The sequence below is a fragment of the Meriones unguiculatus genome, chromosome 3 (genome assembly GCF_030254825.1).
Source record: "Meriones unguiculatus strain TT.TT164.6M chromosome 3, Bangor_MerUng_6.1, whole genome shotgun sequence".
Lineage (NCBI taxonomy): Eukaryota > Metazoa > Chordata > Mammalia > Rodentia > Muridae > Meriones > Meriones unguiculatus.
The window spans coordinates 18,228,649-18,246,402 of record NC_083351.1 but is presented as its reverse complement, the minus strand read 5'-3'; the positions used below and the strand labels follow the sequence as shown (position 1 = coordinate 18,246,402).

The following is a 17,754-nucleotide window of genomic DNA, read 5'->3' as shown; positions in this document are numbered from 1 at the left end:
AAGTCAGCCTGGGTAGTTCTTTAGCTGGTTAGCACAAGGTAAGGCCCCATCTTAAAAGTTTCAGCAAGCCTGGGCAGGCCAGCTAGCCCAGTGACCACAGGCTAGCGAAGGGGCTGTGCCTTTACAGCCCAGTTTACTGTGTCTGGGCAGTCTTTGGAAAGTGGTAACTACCGTTATCTAGTTCTGAGTGGATACAGCATTCTCCTGGGGCTGTGACCACAGAACCCAAGTAGAATTCTAGCAATCAAACTGGCCTCACCTTGGATCTCCTGCATCACCAGGTGAACGCCACCTAGCATGTGTGTGGGGTCCTGGTTTATTCACTTCTTCCCACTGCAAGCAGAAAAGGGGAGCGATGCTGCTCACCTAGAATCCCACTTGCGAATGCCAACAAATAGATTGTTGCATTCAAGGCCAGCCTGGGCTATGTCCTGAGTTCAGAGCTAACCAGGGGTATATGCCAAGACTCTGCCTCAAAAGGCGGGGGTCAGGGCCTGGCTTACAGAGGACAGTCTCAGTTCTCAGCACCCCACGATGGCTCACCCCTAACTACAGTTCCAGATAATCCAACACCCTCTTCTGACCACTGTGAGCACCAGGCACATATATGGTACCTGTATACATATATACAGACAAAACAGCCATTCACTTTCAATAAATGTATATTTTTTTTAAAGGAAAAGATTACAGGAGAGGGGAAACCAGAGTAAGACTTAACAGTCCCTAAACTCAGCCCTGGCCTAGAAACCAATTTTCCAACAGCTCTGTGTGAAGTAGTTTGCCTTCCCAGAAAAGGGTCTATCGAGACAGGTACTTTTTTAATCGCACAACCCCTGCAGTCAGTGGCCTCCACCCTTTGGTGAATACAGATTCCCCAAAGGCCAGATCTGAGCAGAAGTGCCTCTGGGCCCTTTACTGCATAGGTACTGGCTGTGAGGAGGAGCAGGGAAAGACAGTGCGGCTCCTCTGGACTGTACCCTGTCCTCCCATCTCCCACACCTAGGCAATGTCACCTAGGCTTTCTAGCAGACAGTCCAGTTGGAATGCTGGGACTGGGCTCCGGATAACATCTAATGGGAATCAGTGGCCAGAAAGACACCTTTGCTCAGAACCACGTGGCAGGTGAGGGGCTCAGAGGGAAGGCACCTGCACAAGCCTGCCAATCTGAGGTCCATCCCTGGAACCTACACAAGCATGAAGAGAGCTGACCCAGAAAGCTGTCCTCTGAACTTCATATATGTGCACATACACAATAAAAATCAAACCCTAAAAACCTTGCCATAGTCCCCTCTAAAGGGAGAAGCCGAGATCCAGAGAGTCAAAAACCTGCCCTAGCAGACTGAATGCCAAAACCCCAGTTCCCAGCCGCAGCCAGGGAGGGTGTAGAGGGAGAACACAGGTGGAGCAGGGTAAATAGTTTTAATGTGTAACAGGCCAAATGGGGAGGACAAGATCCCCAACACCCAGCCCTTCCCCAGTGAAACCCTGGAGCTCTCATGCCTGGAAGTCCTCTGCCTGCCCCAGCCCTAAGGTTCCCTGGTCCCAGGAAAAGGGAAAGGAGGTTGAGTGGCTAGGGGCTCAATCACAAGAGTTCAGGAAGGCAAACAAGCTAGTTGAATTTGGCCTTGGAGAAATCCATCTCTGGGTGCTGATCCATGAACCTAGAAAGCAAAAGTAGAAAAGTGAAGTGAGCTGTCATCCTATTCATGCTCCTCCCTGCGTCCCCCACCCCCAGCCTATTTCCTGACATTGAGCTTGACCAGTTCAGAACCATGAATAACCTGGAGCCAGGCCAGGTGGGGCCTCAGCCAGCTCTGGGCTGGAAGGGGAAGAGGCAGCAGCGGCACCGGTTTCCAGTAGGTGGCGATGGCCGCCTGTTACCTATCGCTTGTCCTGAAGTGACCCTACCAAGTGGTCAGGTAGGCAAGCCAAGGCCACAGAACCATGAACTCAGCTGGTCTGTGCTGGAGGGGGCAGGGCAGTCTGGACAGAGTCCCACCCAGTGGCACCCCACCAGGCCCAAGTACCCCAGCAACCCGCCCCAACCCCAAGCTGCTTACTTCTTCAGGATCTCTTGTTTCTTCTGCTCATCAGAGGTGGGCAAGCCCATGGACTTCTGCCTCTGGTCATACATCATTTTTTCCACCATGCTGCGAGTCTCGCTGTCCAGATCTGACAGCTAGGGCCGGGCAGGGAGAAGAAGGAGTGAGACACTGCAGCTCCTCTCCACCTCCACACAAAAGCTTCCCCAGCCAGGACCCACCTTGGAGTTCTCAGGGTTAATCTTCTTGGTATTGATTTCGGGGTCACTGGTAACCAAGCGGTTCCACCATTCCATCTTATTGATCTGAGAGGAGGGGGAGGAAGAGATCCATGGGGCAGGAGAACTCACTCTATGACCCAAGAATTATAGCTCAACCCTTTTAAACTAAACTCTCTCCCATCCATAAATTGTATCCACGGCCCATGCAGGCCTGTGCTGGGACCAGGGGTACAGGAGGACCAGAGCTCTGCCCATTCAGCAGCTGGGGAAGATACACAGAGGCCAACAGTTACATCAGTTACATTGATGAACTGCGCTAAGAAAACATGCGGGGTGCTCAACAGCTGGACTAGACCTTAAGGCATTAGCAGAAGCCACGAAGGAAGGAGAAAGAAAAAAAAAAAAAAAAAAGCAAAGAACAAAAAATGAGGTTCTGGATGGGAGGAAAGTCAAATACAAGGGCACAGGGGCTGCAGCCAGGTAAGCAGGGCCCTGTCTGTGCCGGGGAAGCTGCCCTTGGACTCTTACCCTTTCCAAACACCGCCTTTATTTACCTCAGTAAATTCCCTACCTCTAGAAAGGCAGCTCGGGAGATAACGTGGGCTTTATGAGGGCAGATTTTCCTACATTTCGTTCACTGTTCTTTCTCTAGTCCTTAGAACAGTGCCTGGCACACAGTAGGTGTGCAAGTTTGTGTGGAACGGAACCCATGTGCAAGCATAATGGAAAGGGAGAGGCTTGCAATCGACTGTTCAAGCCCAACTTGCCCACTCAACTGCCCCAAGCGAAGCAGTTTCCTGACTACAAAGCAAGGGAAGAGTGAGGAGTAAGTCCCCGGGCCAACAGCCCAGGCAGCAGGCAGCAGTCTGCAGGCTAGGAGGGCCCAGCATACCTTCTCCAGATGCACCGTCACCACCTTGCCATCCTCGATGAGCCAGGAGCTCTCCTCCACCTTCACCTCATTGTAGAGCTGCCCGTCGATCACCGGGGGCTGCCCTTTGAGGCCCACCTGGAGGTGCCGCCGCTGGATGTCCACCACCACGTCCTTCCCCTTCAGCCGGAAGCTGACTCGGAAGGGCACTGCCAGATCCAGTTCCGAAAGGGTCTGGGTCCAGCGGTAGTTGGGCAGGTCAGCCCCATTGCCTAGGTTGGGCTTCAGCTTTCCTTTGTCCTTCTCATCTTCCTCCTCTTCCTCCTCCTCAGCATCCTGCTCACAGTCAAGGGTGCTCAATGACTTACCTGACAGACCAGGCCCAGAACTGTCGCTGGACATAGCAGCCACAAGAAAGCAGACCTAAGCATGGCAGACCTCCACACCCTGGGCCACTGCTGTGTGAAAACAGGTCCTGACCTCTGCTAGAAGGGCTCAAACTACTGCGTGACAGAGGACTGTGGCTGAGCCACTGCCCCTCAGACCACCCTTCATGGTGCCCTCCGACTCCTGAGCAGTCTACGAACTGTTTTCTTTTAAGTATATGAGTATTTGCTTATATGCATAGTCAGCATGTGAATGCCTGGTACCTGTAAGAGTGCAGAAGAGGGCATCAGATCACCTACAACTCAAGTTAGAGATGGCTGCAAGCCACCACATGGGTTCCGAGAACCAAATCTGGGTCCTTTGCAAAAGCAACAAGTACTTCTAACCACCAAGCCATATTTTCAGCCTACTTGTGGGCTTTCCTGTCCCAGGATTAAGGCCAGAAGGGTTATCAAAAATTCATTATTTTTTTAAATTAAAGACAGAGTCTCTCTACATAGCCCTAGCTGGCCTGAAACTCAGATCTGTCTGCCTCTTCCTCCTGAATGCTGAGATTAAAGGTGTTGGCCACTATTCCAGGCTTCAGCCTCCCAAGTGCTGAGATTACCGGTGTGGGCCACCACACTAGCTCTGTTCTAGTTTTTTCCATGTCTTTGGGGTGGGACCTTGAAGTATAGAAGGGTGCCCAAGGCTGGGTTCAGGAGAGGATGAAGAGGGAATTGTGCTGAAGGGACGAAGCTGGTGCTCAGGGGCCCTGCTAGTCTATCTTACCTGCTTCCCTGGTGAGTCAAGGCTGCCATTCTTGAGCTGGACCTCATGATTCTCTGCATCCTTTTTCTGTGGCAAAGAGCACACAGTTGGAACAAAATGCCTTACTCCCCAGGGCCAATGCAATCAGGACTGGGGTGGAGGCAGAGGAGAGAAGCCCAGTCTCACCTGGTCAATCTCCAGCTGCAGTCTCTCTGCCTCCTCATCAGTCAGCTCCTTGATCTGTGGCCCAGGGGTCTCTGCCTTGGCCTCCTTGGCCAGCCTCGCCGCCCGCTCTGCCTTCTCCCGGCGCTCAGTCTCCTGCCGAGCTCGCTTCTCTCTCCGGGCCTTCTGTGCCAGCTGGTTGTGGTGGTTAAAAGTCTGTGTGATAAGCTAAGAAGGACAGTAAAACATCAGAGCAGGGGACTGTGTTCTTTTTTTAAGTGTGGTTTTCTTTTTCTTTTAAAGATTTATTTATTTAATTATGTATACAGTGTTCTGTCTACATGTACACCTGAACACCAGAAGGGGGCAGCAGATCTCACTATAGATGATTGTGAGCCACCATGTGGTTACTGGGAATTGAACTCAGGACCTCTGGAAGAGCAGCCAGTGCTCTTAACCGCTGAGCCATCTCTCCAGCCCCAGGGGTTTGTGTCTTGCGGCCTAGAAACAAAGCACTTCCTACCTCTGCCTTACAACTACTGTCGGGTTCGACAGCTGCACATTGGTGAGGAGAGTGCTGGCAGCAGCTTCTGTTATAAGCCAAACTCAATCTCAGCAACTCTAAGCCTTCCCTAATACCCAGGAGCACACTTTCTGTTCCCCAATGGTCTCTTCCTGCCTCTAACCATTTTGGGCATATAGTCCCAGATGGCAGCACTCAAGGCCACTCCCAGAATCAACAGGTTAGACGCCTCCCAAAGGAAGAAGCTAGCTGCTTCCCTAACCAGAGAGCTTCCGATTTCATGTCCTTTCACGTCCACTGAGCAAGCATCCTCTGACATGCTAGATGGCCACCCAAGGCTAACCCACAGCACCTGTCCCAGGTCTGGACCTGCCTCACACGCATCTCTCTAAACAGCCTCAGCATATGCTACTCTCGCCTACAATGAGGTCTTTGCCTTACTCAGGACCAGCTCAAATGTCTCTTGAGTTTTACCTTCAGCTAGCTCTGAACAGACTTAGAAAATGCAACTCCATGACCATCCACACTCAATACAAAGTACACACCCAAAGTCTCCCAGGACAGCCACGGGTGACCAGTGTACAATCAACATCTTCCAAGCACCTCTCCACTTAGCTGGAGGGAGGGTGCAGTCACGGAAGTCACCCCAGTTTCTGCTAAATGCCCCAGACTTTCACTCATCTGTCACTCCCAGCCCCAGACCCATGCGTGCCATGCCAAGGTAGCTTTAGGCTGCAAGGGTAAAGGACACAAACGTGGCAGCAATAAGATGACGGGAGTGAGAGAAATGAGGTGCTTGGAGGCTGTGCTGCTGTGAAGAGGCAGAAGGCCATGAAGCAACTGCACCAGAGGCTGCTCCACCACAGGGCCTTGTCCCCAGTTTCTAATCATGGGGACCTTGAACTCAAGCCATTTGACAATCAGTAGCCAAGGAGGGGCAGGAACAGGGCCTCCCCTCTTCCAGTTCCATAAATCATGTCACAATACATTGGTCCTATTACTTCCTAGCCACTGGAGGTTAAAAGAGGGCAGAGATGAGCTACCGGGCAAAGTCTAGGCCAACCGGAGCCACCTCTGAACCTTCTTCCCAATGCCCTCCCGCTGAAGAACACGCTAGAGGTGGCTCCACAGAAGCTTGGAGTCAAGCCTGAGTCACGGACACACTGTTAGAAGCCACAGCTGGCAGGAGGGAAAGAGGGAAGCATTCTGGTGGGGGAAGGCAGGTGCTTTCTTTACTGACCTGGCAGGGACAAGAATGGTCCCACCAGTCTGCCAGGAGACAGCGGCAAACAGATCTCTGAGTTCAAGGCCAGCCTGGTACAGAGCAAGTTTCAGATAAAGAAAAGCTTTAATACCAGCACTCAGAAGACATGCAGACCTCTGAGTTCTTGTCAGTTCTCTTCAGACAGTGTGAGTGGAGAGGCAGTAGTCGAGCTGAGTTTGTAGCAGATCAGTTTGTGGAATGGAGAGGCAGTTTCAGAGAAAGCTTAAAGAGAACAATCTAGACACACAGCTAAATGCAATATAATTTTAAGAAACACTAAGCTGCTAATTGGAAAGTATGTCTGTCCAAATGTTTATAGAATTTAAAGAACTTTTATTAAAAAAAAAAATCAATGACACAGCCAGGCATGGTGGCTCACCATGTAATCCCAGCACTCAGAAGACAGAAAGGCAGGGAGATCTCAAGGTTAATTGTGCCCTACATATCAAGACCAAGCCTGGCACAGAGCAAGTCTCAGGTAAAGAAAAGCTTAGATCTAGGCGTGGTGGTGGTACACGCCTTTCATCCCAAACAAAGAAGGTAAAGTTAGTCTGTAGAAGGAAGCACCTATGTTTGAAAGGGATGTCTAATTGAGTGGCAGAAAAGGTGACAAATCAGAGAGAGATTTGACAGGACAGAATACACCCTACTCTAAGGAGAAGAGAGAGAAAAGGGAAGCTACTTAATTGGCAATGCAAAGAGAGAGGAGGCAGTTTTACCAGGAGAGTTTTACAGAGGTTGAATCAGAGAACTTGACTCAGATGAAGACAGAACGAGCCAGAAAATGAGAAAGAGCCAAGAGCAGTTTGCTGGAGAGAGCTTGGGGCCAAGAAAAGCAATTTAGGGGCTGAGAGAAAAGCCAGATTGAGTAAGTCAGCTGGGAGAGGAGTTTGAGCCAGCCCAGAGCTCAGTAAGAACAAGAAAGGGTGAGTTTATTGAGGAGGAAGTCTCAGAGGCTGAAGACATTCTAGGCCTGGGGAAAGAAAATTACTTTCACAGGGGTGAGAGTGAGGATACACCTCATCAGCAAGGCCCTAAGGGTTACCCCCAGTACCACACAAAAATGAAAAAAGACAAAGAACTGAGTATCTTCTACTGACAGTCAAATACAAACAAAAAAAAGAAGTCCTGTCTCACCCACGCTAGGCAGAGGGAAATCAGGGAAGCCAGATTTAGCATGACAAAGTCCTGTGGTGGAAGCTGACAACTGTGTTTACCTGAAGCCTGGCACTGTTGCTGATATGAAGTCTCACGCAAGCATCAAACGCCACACTGGCCTTTGACACAGCTTTACCTCTTGATTAGCTTGGTAACAACCCTGGCACATGCTTACTCAAGCCCGTGAGTTTTGAAAGTGGAGGAAAAACCCACCTCATGGGTCACCTTGGAAATACACTAGTAATTACCCTGAAAGCAGAGTGTTGGGCTCTTCCTGCATAGCCTCTCGAAAGAATCAAATGGCTCGTGAGGGAATGTGGCTACAAATAAAGGAAAGGATGACAGAATATCATAAGTACAGGCATGACCAGTACTGACAGAGTTACAGAGAAGCCACTGAATATTTTCACTTCCTGACTACGCGACATAGTTCCAGGGAGAAAAATAAACGAAAAGCCTGGAAGCCTGCCTGTCAGCACCCCATGAATCTACAGGGCAAAAAACCTCTACAGGCCCCAGGAGGATGTGAGCTGCAGTAAGAAACCAAGTCTTTGTCCCGGGTTCTTGACACAAAGCTCTTGGTAATTCCAGACTGGGGTACCTCTTATGCTGGACTAAAATCATGGCTGTCAAAACCCTGTTATCATGGCTCAGGACAGGCTGGTTGCTAAGAGACTCAGCTGGGGACTGATCTGACAAACCCACTCCCCAGCACAAGAAGGCAGGGGGAAGAACCTGCAGAAGGAGGCGATCAACAGCCAATGATTCAGTCATGCCTACAATGAAACCTCCATTAAATCCACTAAACTATGGAGTCTGGGCCACTCCCAGTAGCTGAACATGAAGATCCTGAGAAGAAAGCACAAGCCCAGAGAGGGCATGGAAATACCACATTCTCATACCCTCTGCTTCTGTACCAGCATTCTTGTGTGTGTGTGAGTGTGTGTGTGTGTGTGTGTGTAACTCACTACATAAACCAGGTTGGTCTCAAACTCAGATCCTCCTCCTTCTGCCTCCTAAGTCCCTCTGAGTACCCTTACAATAAAACTGAAAGTAGAGAGTACAAGAAGCACTCCCCACAAGCGAATGAGCTCTTGGCAAGCCCCTGAGCTGGGGTATGTACTGGACTTGAGCAGTGTTTGTCAAAGGAATTTATTTTAAGATTTCATGAAAACTCAGGAGGCAGTCTGTGAGTTGGAGGCCAGCGTGGTCTCTGTGGTGAGTTCCGGGATGGCCAGGACTACATAGACGGATTCTCTGAAAAACCAAACAAATCGAACAAACCGACAAATACCTTTAATCCTAGCACTGGGGAGGCAGAGGCAGGTGGATCTGAGTGAGTTTCAGCCAAAGCTACAAAGAGAAGCCCTGTCTCAGAAAGAGAGAGACAGAGATGGAAAGAGAGGAGAGAGATAAAGGAGAGAAGAAGAAGAAAAAAAAAAAAAGAACACGATACAAAAACAAACAAAAAGTTATGTGTGCATCTTTGTGCTAGTGTGCACACCTGAGTGTAAGTGGCCAAGAAGGCTAGAAGAGGGCTTGGGAACCTATAAAGCTGGTTACAGGCAGTTGTGAGCGTCCTGAGGTGGGTGTCAGGAGAGTCCTCTGCAGCCCTACCTCTTACACTGAGGGTTCTCTCTAGGCCCCTTCCACCTTTTGTCCATTCTGAGTAACACAGCAGGAACACAAGTGTGTGCAAGCAAGTCTTCCCAGTCTTGCCCAGAAACAGAATTGCTGGCCATGGTGGTTCTATTTTTTACACTTGAGGAGCCCCCAGGCTGTTTTCCATACAGGCCACCTGACGTTCCCTCCCACTGTGCCCAGAGATTCCAGCTTCTGCGCATCTTAGTTCCTGTGGTTACTGTCTTTTTCTCTCTCTTTTAAAGGTTTATTTATTTACTGTGTATACAATGTGTTTGCATGTACAGCTGCACACCAGAAGTGGGCACCAGATTTCATTTTAGCACCAGATTTTAGATGGTTGTGAGCTACCATGTGGAACTCATGACCTCTGGAAGAGCAGCCAATGCTCTTAACCTCTGAGCCATCTCTCCAGTCCCCCCCCCCCTTAAGTGTACTGGGCCGGTCTCAAACATGCAGGTTTGAGACACAGTCCTGCCTCAGCCTCTACAGTAACTGTGTGTAGCAGCACACACAGCTTTTCCTGTTGTTTTTGATGGGAACCATTTTAATGAGTCTGAGGTGGGAGCTCATGAAGAAAGGGACAGCAGCGTTGTCTGGCACAGGATCCAGTGAGGAAGCCCAGGGTGACTACCTAGCCAAGGACGACACTGCACCTCTAATCCCCGTGCTCCTAAGTGCTGAGAATACGTGCCTGAGCCACTGCACCTGCAGTTCAGGGTGGCCTCGAACTCAATGCTAGATTACAGGCATGTACCACCACGCCTGGTTTTAAGCTTCAACTGGTAATGTCTGTCCACTCCTCCCAGCCAGACAGCTGGCAGAAACCTTGGGGAGTGCAGGGTGGGTCAGGACAGAAGGCAAGCTACAGCAGACTGCTTTCCATGCTGCTCCTCCTCCGACTCTGCAGAGTGAAAGCACCCCTGAGCCAGTCTACTCAGCCATAAGAGGAGGGTGGCTAACACCACAGAACTATGGTTCCTCAAGAACTGAGCCAGAAGTGGGCCTCAGGGACAAGTCTCTTCCCAGCCCCATTCGGCCCTAGGGTGGGAAGGCCAGGTGAGCTCCCCAGACCAGCTCAATGAAAAGGGGTCCCCGGCACTCACCTTCTCTGCCATCCCTTCTTCTCCTCCAATGAAAAAGTCTGTTTTGCGCCGAAGGAAGCTGAAGAAAGTGTTCACAAGCTGAAAGAAAGAGGAGGAAGATGAGGCCCTTGGCTCATTGCAGACAACTTCCTAGTTTAGGAGAGAATTTGACCTTGAGCATTTTTTTTTTTGGACTTCTCATTACAGATGGTTGTGAGCCACCATGTGGTTGCTGGGAATCAAACTCAAGACCTTTGCAAGAACAGCCAATGTTCTTAACCTCTAAGCCATCTCTCCAGCCCAAAGGTTAGCATTTTACCTCTGAACCTCCCACCTGAACCTGAAAGAAAAATATCACTTCTTATGTATTGTGTCCAGTCACCTTCACAGTGGTGTTGGGCTCCCAGACACGCTTCCTCTGCATCTGGAATTTTAAAGGCCTGAACCAAGCCTTCATCACCAGACAGGAAGGCCACCAAAAGGTCCAGGGTGATGGCTCAGTGGGAAGGGCCTTTGTATAAGTCTGACAGCCTGAGTTTGACTGCCCAGAACCCAGTGTAAACAAACATCTCACTTCTACACACATGCTGTGGCACACACACCTGTTATGGCATTGTGGTCTGGTGCTCTGCATTTGATTATTTTTCTCCCTGAGGTCTGCTTGCTATCTTTTATGAGCAGACTATCTCGTATCCAATACAGTGTAATCTTGCCTCCAAAATATCCCTGATTGGCTGAATAAATGCCTACACCAGCACAGGGGAGAAGTGAGGTAGGTGGAGCTAAGGTTCTCCAGCTTGGAGGACAAGAGGATCATGGGAGGAGAGACAGAAGTCAGGCCGATAACCACGAGGCCGGGAGGAACGGTGCGGCTGGAGAGAAGCAGCCCAAATGAGAGACATGTGCTAGTATTTATATTATTTTGGATGGAAGCAGCCCAGATAAGAATGATTAGAGCAAATGGCATGGGATGTGGGACTGGGAGATAAAGAGGTAGTTTAGGGGGTTAACATCTTCCCAGCCCCAGAGAAAAGAAAGCTTATTAATTAATTAATCTATCAGATGGCTCAGTGGTTAAGAGTACTGTCTACTCTTCCAAAGGAGCCAGGTTCAATTCCCAGCACCCACATGACAGCTCACAACTATCTGTAACTCCAGTTCCAAGGGATCTGACACCTTCATATTAATGCACATAAAATAAAAATAAATTATTTTTTAAAAATCTATCAGGTGTCTTGTGTCCTTTATTGAGGCAGAGGCAGGCAGATCTCTGTGTCAAGGCCATCCCAATCTACAGGACCAGGACAGCCAAGGTTACACAGAGACCCCGTATGGAGGTGAAGGGGGAGGCTGGGCATGGTGTCCTTCATTGCAGGTACACAGGAGAGGCATGACTCCAATAGCCTGAAATATCAAGAGTGCAGCACAACAAAGCCCTTTAATCCCAGCATTTGGAAGGCAGGTGGCATCTCTGAGTTCAAGGACAGCCTAATCTTGAATTTGAATACATTAGAGTTCTAGGTGACAAAGGATAGTTAAGCCTTATAGAGATAATACAATGTATTCTGCATGGATACACTGCTTGTCAATAAAAGCCTATGGCTACAGTAAAGGGCAGAATAGAAGGCACCAGGGAGAAGGATGCTGATGCTGCCAGGTGCAGGAGGGATGCTCCCAGGAGAGGCAAGGACAGATGCATGGTACCTGAGCAGAGGTAACCAGCCACGTGGCAGAATGTAGATTAGTATAAATGGGTTATTTTAAGTTAAAAGCCAGTCAGAGAAGAGCCTGGCTATAACCTGGCCTAGGCATCTGTAAATATATTTTGAGTTTCATGAGTCATTATCCTGGGAGCTTGGGGCTGGGAGGAAAAACAGGTGCTATACTACAAGACTTTGTCTCAAACAAACAGACAAACAACAAAAAAACTGTGGCAGATGTCTACAATCCCACCATAAAGAAGCTAAGGCAGGCGACCTTATGTTCAAGGCCAACCTTAGCTAGATGGCAAATTTCAGGCATCCTGAGTTAAATGAGATCATCCTGTCCCAACCCCCCCCCCCCCCAAAAAAAAAGAGCAGCTGGGCCGGCTCAGTGGTGCCTACCAACGTTCTATCCCCAGAATACACATGGCAGAAGAACTCCTTTTAGGCTGTTCTCTGCCCACCAAATGTGCATAATACATGTGCACACATATCGTATATAAAACAAATACCCACAGCCACCCCTGAGAATGTAGTTGAGAATGTAGTTCCGTTGGTAGAGTGCTTACCTAGCATGCTTGAAGCTGTGGTCTCCTAGCAACTCATAAAGCTAAGCACATCGGCGAAGGCCTAGAATCCCAGCACTTGAAGGCAAGGGAAGTGGGAGGCCAGCTTGGGATCCGCGAGACCCCATCTCAGCAGCAGTAACCAACAATCCTAGGTAAGTAACCAGCACAGTCACAAGGACTGAAAGACCAAAGGTTAAGCTGGGTGACCCTGTCTTCAAGAAAGGAAGGCCGAGGGGACAGAAGAGATGGCTCAGCTGTTAAGAGCACTGGTTTTTCTTCCAGAGGTCCTGAGTTCAATTCCCAGCAACCACATGGTGGCTCACAACCATCTGTAATGGAATCTGTTTCCAGTTTCTGGTGTGCATGGAAACAAAGCATTTATAGACATTAAATAAACCTGGGGGAGGGGGAAGGCTGAGGTGGACAAGGCTGAGCAGGAGATGTGCTCTGCTAGGGATTTGGCAACAGATGTTCCTAACTTGTAACATGGCAGGGCTTAATCCTCAGACCTTGTATGGCTCAAATGAAGCAGCAAAAGCCAGGCCTTAGGTTGGGAGAACCTGGATTTGGTTCGGAGCACTTGAGATGGTCACTCAGAACCATTTGTAACTCCAGATCTACCAACCTCTTCTAGCCTCCAGCCTCCATGGTACCGGGAACACAGGCAAACTCACATGAAAGGTAAAAACAAATATTAAAAAAAAGGGGGGGGGCAAGCTCTTAGGAGCGTCTGGCACAGACAGATGGCCACAGAGGCCAGAGCAAGAGTTCCCTAAAGCTGGCTTTACAGGCAGGAAGTTTGACTCCCAGCCCCTGGGAATCAAGAAGAGCAGTTCAAGAAGAGGTTAAAGGCAGTTCTCTTAACCTCTAACCCCTGTTGCTTTTCAAACAGGGTCTGACTATGTAGTTTTTGCTGGCCTCAAACTCTCAGAGTCCCACCTGCCTCCGACTCCCAAGTATTGGGATTAAAAGTAAGAATCACCACACCCAGCTAAAGAAATAATTTTTTCAAATGAGAATAACTGAACGGGTTGGCACATACCTATAACCCCAATATTCAGGAGGCTGAGACAGGAGGATCATGGGATTATGCTCAGCCTCATCTATTGAGGAAGACCCTGTCTCATTTTCCCCCAAAGAGTTTAGTTCTTTTCCCCCTTGTTGTGATTTAAAAACAAGCAAGAGCTGGGCAGTGGTGGCACACACCTTTAATCAGGAGGCAAAAGCAGGCCGATCTCTGTGAGTTCGAGGCCAGCCTGGTCTACAGAGCTAGTTCCAGGACAGCCAAGGCTACACAGTGAACTCCTGTCTCAAAAAAATCAAAAGACAAGGACTGGAGAGACAGCTCAGCAGTTAAGAGTGCTTCCCGCTCTTCCAGAGGACACAGGTTCAATTCCCAGCCCCTGCCTGGCCGCTTAGGACCATCTGTAAACTTCAGTTCTGAGGGATCTGACACCTTTACACTAATGTGAACAAAATAAGTATTTTTTAAAAATCAAAAGACAAAACAAAACAAACACAGAAGACTTGAGAAAAGCAATTTAAGGGAGAAAGGGTTTATTCTGGCCGACAGTTCCAGGGTTTAGCCCATCACACTGGGAAGATAAGCAGCAGAAGCTTGAGACGGATGGTCACACTGCACGCTGGAAGCAGAGAACAATGAATGCTTGTACTCAGCTTACTTTCTCCTTTTTTTTAATCACAGTAAACTCTCAGGAGTGTCTGGACAGGAGAGATGGGCTGGTGGAAGGTGCTTCCCACGTGAGGTTCAGGAGCTGTGGTTTAGAGTAGTCACGAGGCACCTTGGGCCTCACGGACTGCACCTTGGCACAACAGCAGTATGCAATGGGTAGAAACAGAATCCACCCCAGTCCTTCCTGGGCCGTGTGTGCTGATGTCATATAGCAATCCTAGGCAGCCGGAGTCAGGTCCCAGCCAGCCACTCCACAAGAGCAAACACACTACCCTGCACCATACTGGTCAGCTATAATGTTTCAAGTTCCAGGTTATCATCAGATTTTCCCCTGACATTTTCAACTTTCTACAAAGGGGCCATGCTCAGTGAATTCCTGCTGAACAGCAAAAGCTGGCACTGGATGTGGGTAACACAAAAAGTCTCTCTGCCCAAGTGAAGGAGTTCTAAATCTAACACAGGAACTTATCCAATGGATGCAATTCCTACTTCTAGACATTTTAATTCACTAAAACAAAGTGAACTCAAATCCTTTTGTATTGATTTAGGGAAATGCAGACAAGGAGACTTCACACTTGCAGATCAGACATTCCTACTTGAAGGGATTTAGAAGTCCTTGGTCAACACAGGCACCTAGAGAAAAAGACTTGGAATGTGTAGTGACTAGTTTCATGTCAACTTGACAGAAACTGACGTCATGAGAGGAGAATACCTGAATTGGGAAAATGCCTCGTAAGACTGGAAGCCTGCAAGGCATTTTTTTACCTAGTGATTAACGATGGAGGGTCAAGCCCAATCTTGGGTGTCATCCCCGGGCTGGTGGTCCTGGCTCCAAAAGCAAAGCAGGTTGAGGAAGCAAGGAATGTTGTAGAATATTTGATCCCACTGTGAACCCTGAGATTGTGGAAAAACCTGTTTCTAGTTGTGGTGTGGCTCAGCCGTAGCGCACACCCTTAATGCAGGGGCTTTCTGCTTGAATACTGTAAATAGGATTAAGTAAAGTCAACCACAGGTCAAGATGTGGAGCAAGCAACCAGTTGGCAGGAAATGAACATAGGATTATTAAGAAAAAACACAGCAAGAGGAGTGAAGAGGACAGAAAGATGCACAGGAAGTAGAAGGGAGGGACACTGAGTTTAAAGGAGGTTGCTTGAGGTGGTGTGAGAGAGGGGGCATTCCTTCCGAGACTTCAGCTGAGGAGAAAGGTCAGGCGGGTGCTTTCTCTGCCACAGCATCTGGCTCCCAAGTCTTTATTGGTAAAATTGAACAATTGCGATTTTGTTAACAAGGCAGTAAACAGCACTCCATGCCTCTGCATCAGCTCCTGGCCTTCACTGCTTCTGATGAACTGTGATACGGAACCATGAGTGAAATAAACCCTTTCCTCACCAAGTTGCTTTTGGCCATGATATTTCATCACAGCAAATAGTCACCCTAACTAACACAGAATAGAAAGCTAAATGAAAACCCATCCCCAGTGGCAGAAACCGGTCCAGGTCAGGGGCTTGGAGTCTAGTATTGAGTCAACCTGTCACTCTGACCCTCAGGTGCTTATAGAATGAAAGTCTGCGAGGGCTGCCATGGGTATTTCCACCTCTACCAGTATTTCTGTTTGAAAGAAATTAACACCCTGCACCAGCTGGGGTTTGTGGCTCAAACCACTGTACGAATTAGGTCTGGGTTATTTGGGGGTTATTATATTTAGGGGTCTCACTATATACCCAAGTGGCTCATATTTGGCTCTGTAGATCAGACCAACACACAGCAATCCTCCTAGCTCTTCCTCCCCAGTGCCAGAATTAGTCAGGAACCATCGTATCCAACACTGAGTTATACTTTTGAAATGCTCACTGTGGACCAGCAAGGCGGCTCACTGGGTAAAAGTGACGGCTCCAAAAGCTGGGCAACCCAACCCTTAGAACCCATATACAGGTGGCAGAACTGGCCCCACAAAATTGTCATTCCCCCCCCCCACAATAATAATAATAATAATGTCTTTGCTTTTCTTTTTTCAAGACAGGGTTTCTCTGTGTAGCCCCGGCTGTCCTGGAAACTGTGTCTATAGACCAGGCTGGCCTCCCACTCAAGAGATCCGCCTGCCTCTGCCTACCTGAGTGCTGGGATTATAGTCATGCGCCACCGCACCCAGCTATATATTTTTAAAGCACGAAATTCTCTGTGTACATTGTAAGTAAGCCTAAGAAGGCAAGGCCTGCTCTCTGTCCACGTCTGCACCCCCAGAATCCAGTCTTATTATGTGGCTGGCAAACTATGGTGACAAACACTTGAACAAGCCGCATTATTATGAACTTGAAGGTGGTGACCCTCTCCAGACAGGGTGGCCCGCATCTGAACCCCAGCACTCCGAAGACAGAGGCAGGAGGGCGACCCTGAATTGTAAGTCACCTTGGTCTACATGAGTTCTGAGCACGCCAGCGATACCCAGCAAGACCCTGACTCATAAAACAGAAGCAAAAACCAAGTACTGGTATTCTTAAATTTCACCTCACAGACTAGGCAACCGAGGCTAGTCCAGGCGGGTAGCTTAACCTAGTCGAAGGCAGCTGTGTCTACTGGTCTCCAGTTCAATTCCCCAGTATACTTTCAAGGGTGGAGAGGCCACGTGCTAACCTCAACCCGGCCCTCACTACCCTACACAGTACTGATATGGAAGCTCCGCTCGGGGCGAGTTGCAAATCACGTCTGGGAGGGTCGGTCCAGCGACGCTCTAGGGAGCAGCCATTGAGGATGCTCTAGAAAGTAACTATTGGAAGACAAGCAGAGGCAGCCGCGCAGCGCAGAGCGGATGCGGAAGCTCTGGGGTCCCCGGACGGTGAAACTGCTCTTGGGGGGCTAGGTGCTGGGCGCTGACGGCGTCGAGGCGAGAGAGTGGCCGGAAGCCGGGGCGCGGGGCCGACGTGCGGGGCCCGGGGATCCGCGCGGCCCGGGTGGGGGAGTCCCGGCCGCCCGGGGCGGAGAAGGGCCGGGCGCGGGCCACCACGCTTACCTCCTGCACGCCGCCCTCGTGCTGCTGCGCCATGGCCAGCAGCATGCCGTCGAAGCGCTCCTCCTCCTGCTCCCCTCCCATCGCGCCGCGCTCCGGGCTCCGCACTCGCGCTCGGCGACGCCCGCGCTCCGCACGGTTCGCGTCCGGCCCAACGGCTCCCCTCGCCGGCCTTCCGCAGCGGAGCCGGAAACACGCACGGGCCCGCCCCTCCCCGGCCCTCTTCCCGCCTCCCCGCCCGGCGGCAGCCATTGAGCTCCCGGGACACGGCCCGCCTCCCCGGCCATTGGCTAGCCCGAGGAGCAAATCAGCAGGCGCCGCCGTGGAGCGGCGGGCGGGCCTCGCGGCCGGCGGAGTTTGGCTGGGGTTGCCATGGTCACCGGGTACCCGGGAGCCTTCTAGAAAGCTCCGCGCTCACCTCTCGGTAGGGCCGCGAGTATCAGTGTTAGCTGCCTCTTCCCACCAGCGGCCCTCGAAGCTCAGGAAGAGAGCACGCACCGAAGGGACAGCCGACTCCGTGCCTGTCATGCTGGCCCAGGCTTTAAGGAGAGAGCACCCAAAGCGTAGCTTGCATCCACCGGCTTTAGAAACTGCCTGCACTTGGGTTGATGCTCTTCCCTTAACTGTCAGGAAATTCTTAATTTTTCTGGGTTTCTGTTTTGTTGTTTTGTTGGTTTGGGC

At 50.0% G+C, this 17,754-nt stretch overlaps 1 protein-coding gene across 1 annotated transcript; it reads right to left on the bottom strand.

The window, feature by feature from the left end:
* Window positions 1-644: 644 nt before the first annotated feature.
* Nudc (nuclear distribution C, dynein complex regulator) lies at window positions 645-17,283 on the bottom strand. Its single transcript, XM_021643723.2, has 8 exons — window positions 17,077-17,283; window positions 10,126-10,203; window positions 4,458-4,661; window positions 4,293-4,358; window positions 3,156-3,470; window positions 2,264-2,347; window positions 2,061-2,179; window positions 645-1,661 (listed from the first exon to the last, which is right to left on the bottom strand). Exons 1-8 carry the CDS (start codon window positions 17,155-17,157, stop codon window positions 1,610-1,612), a joined length of 999 nt encoding a protein of 332 aa, XP_021499398.1. The 5' UTR covers window positions 17,158-17,283; the 3' UTR covers window positions 645-1,609.
* Window positions 17,284-17,754: the final 471 nt, after the last annotated feature.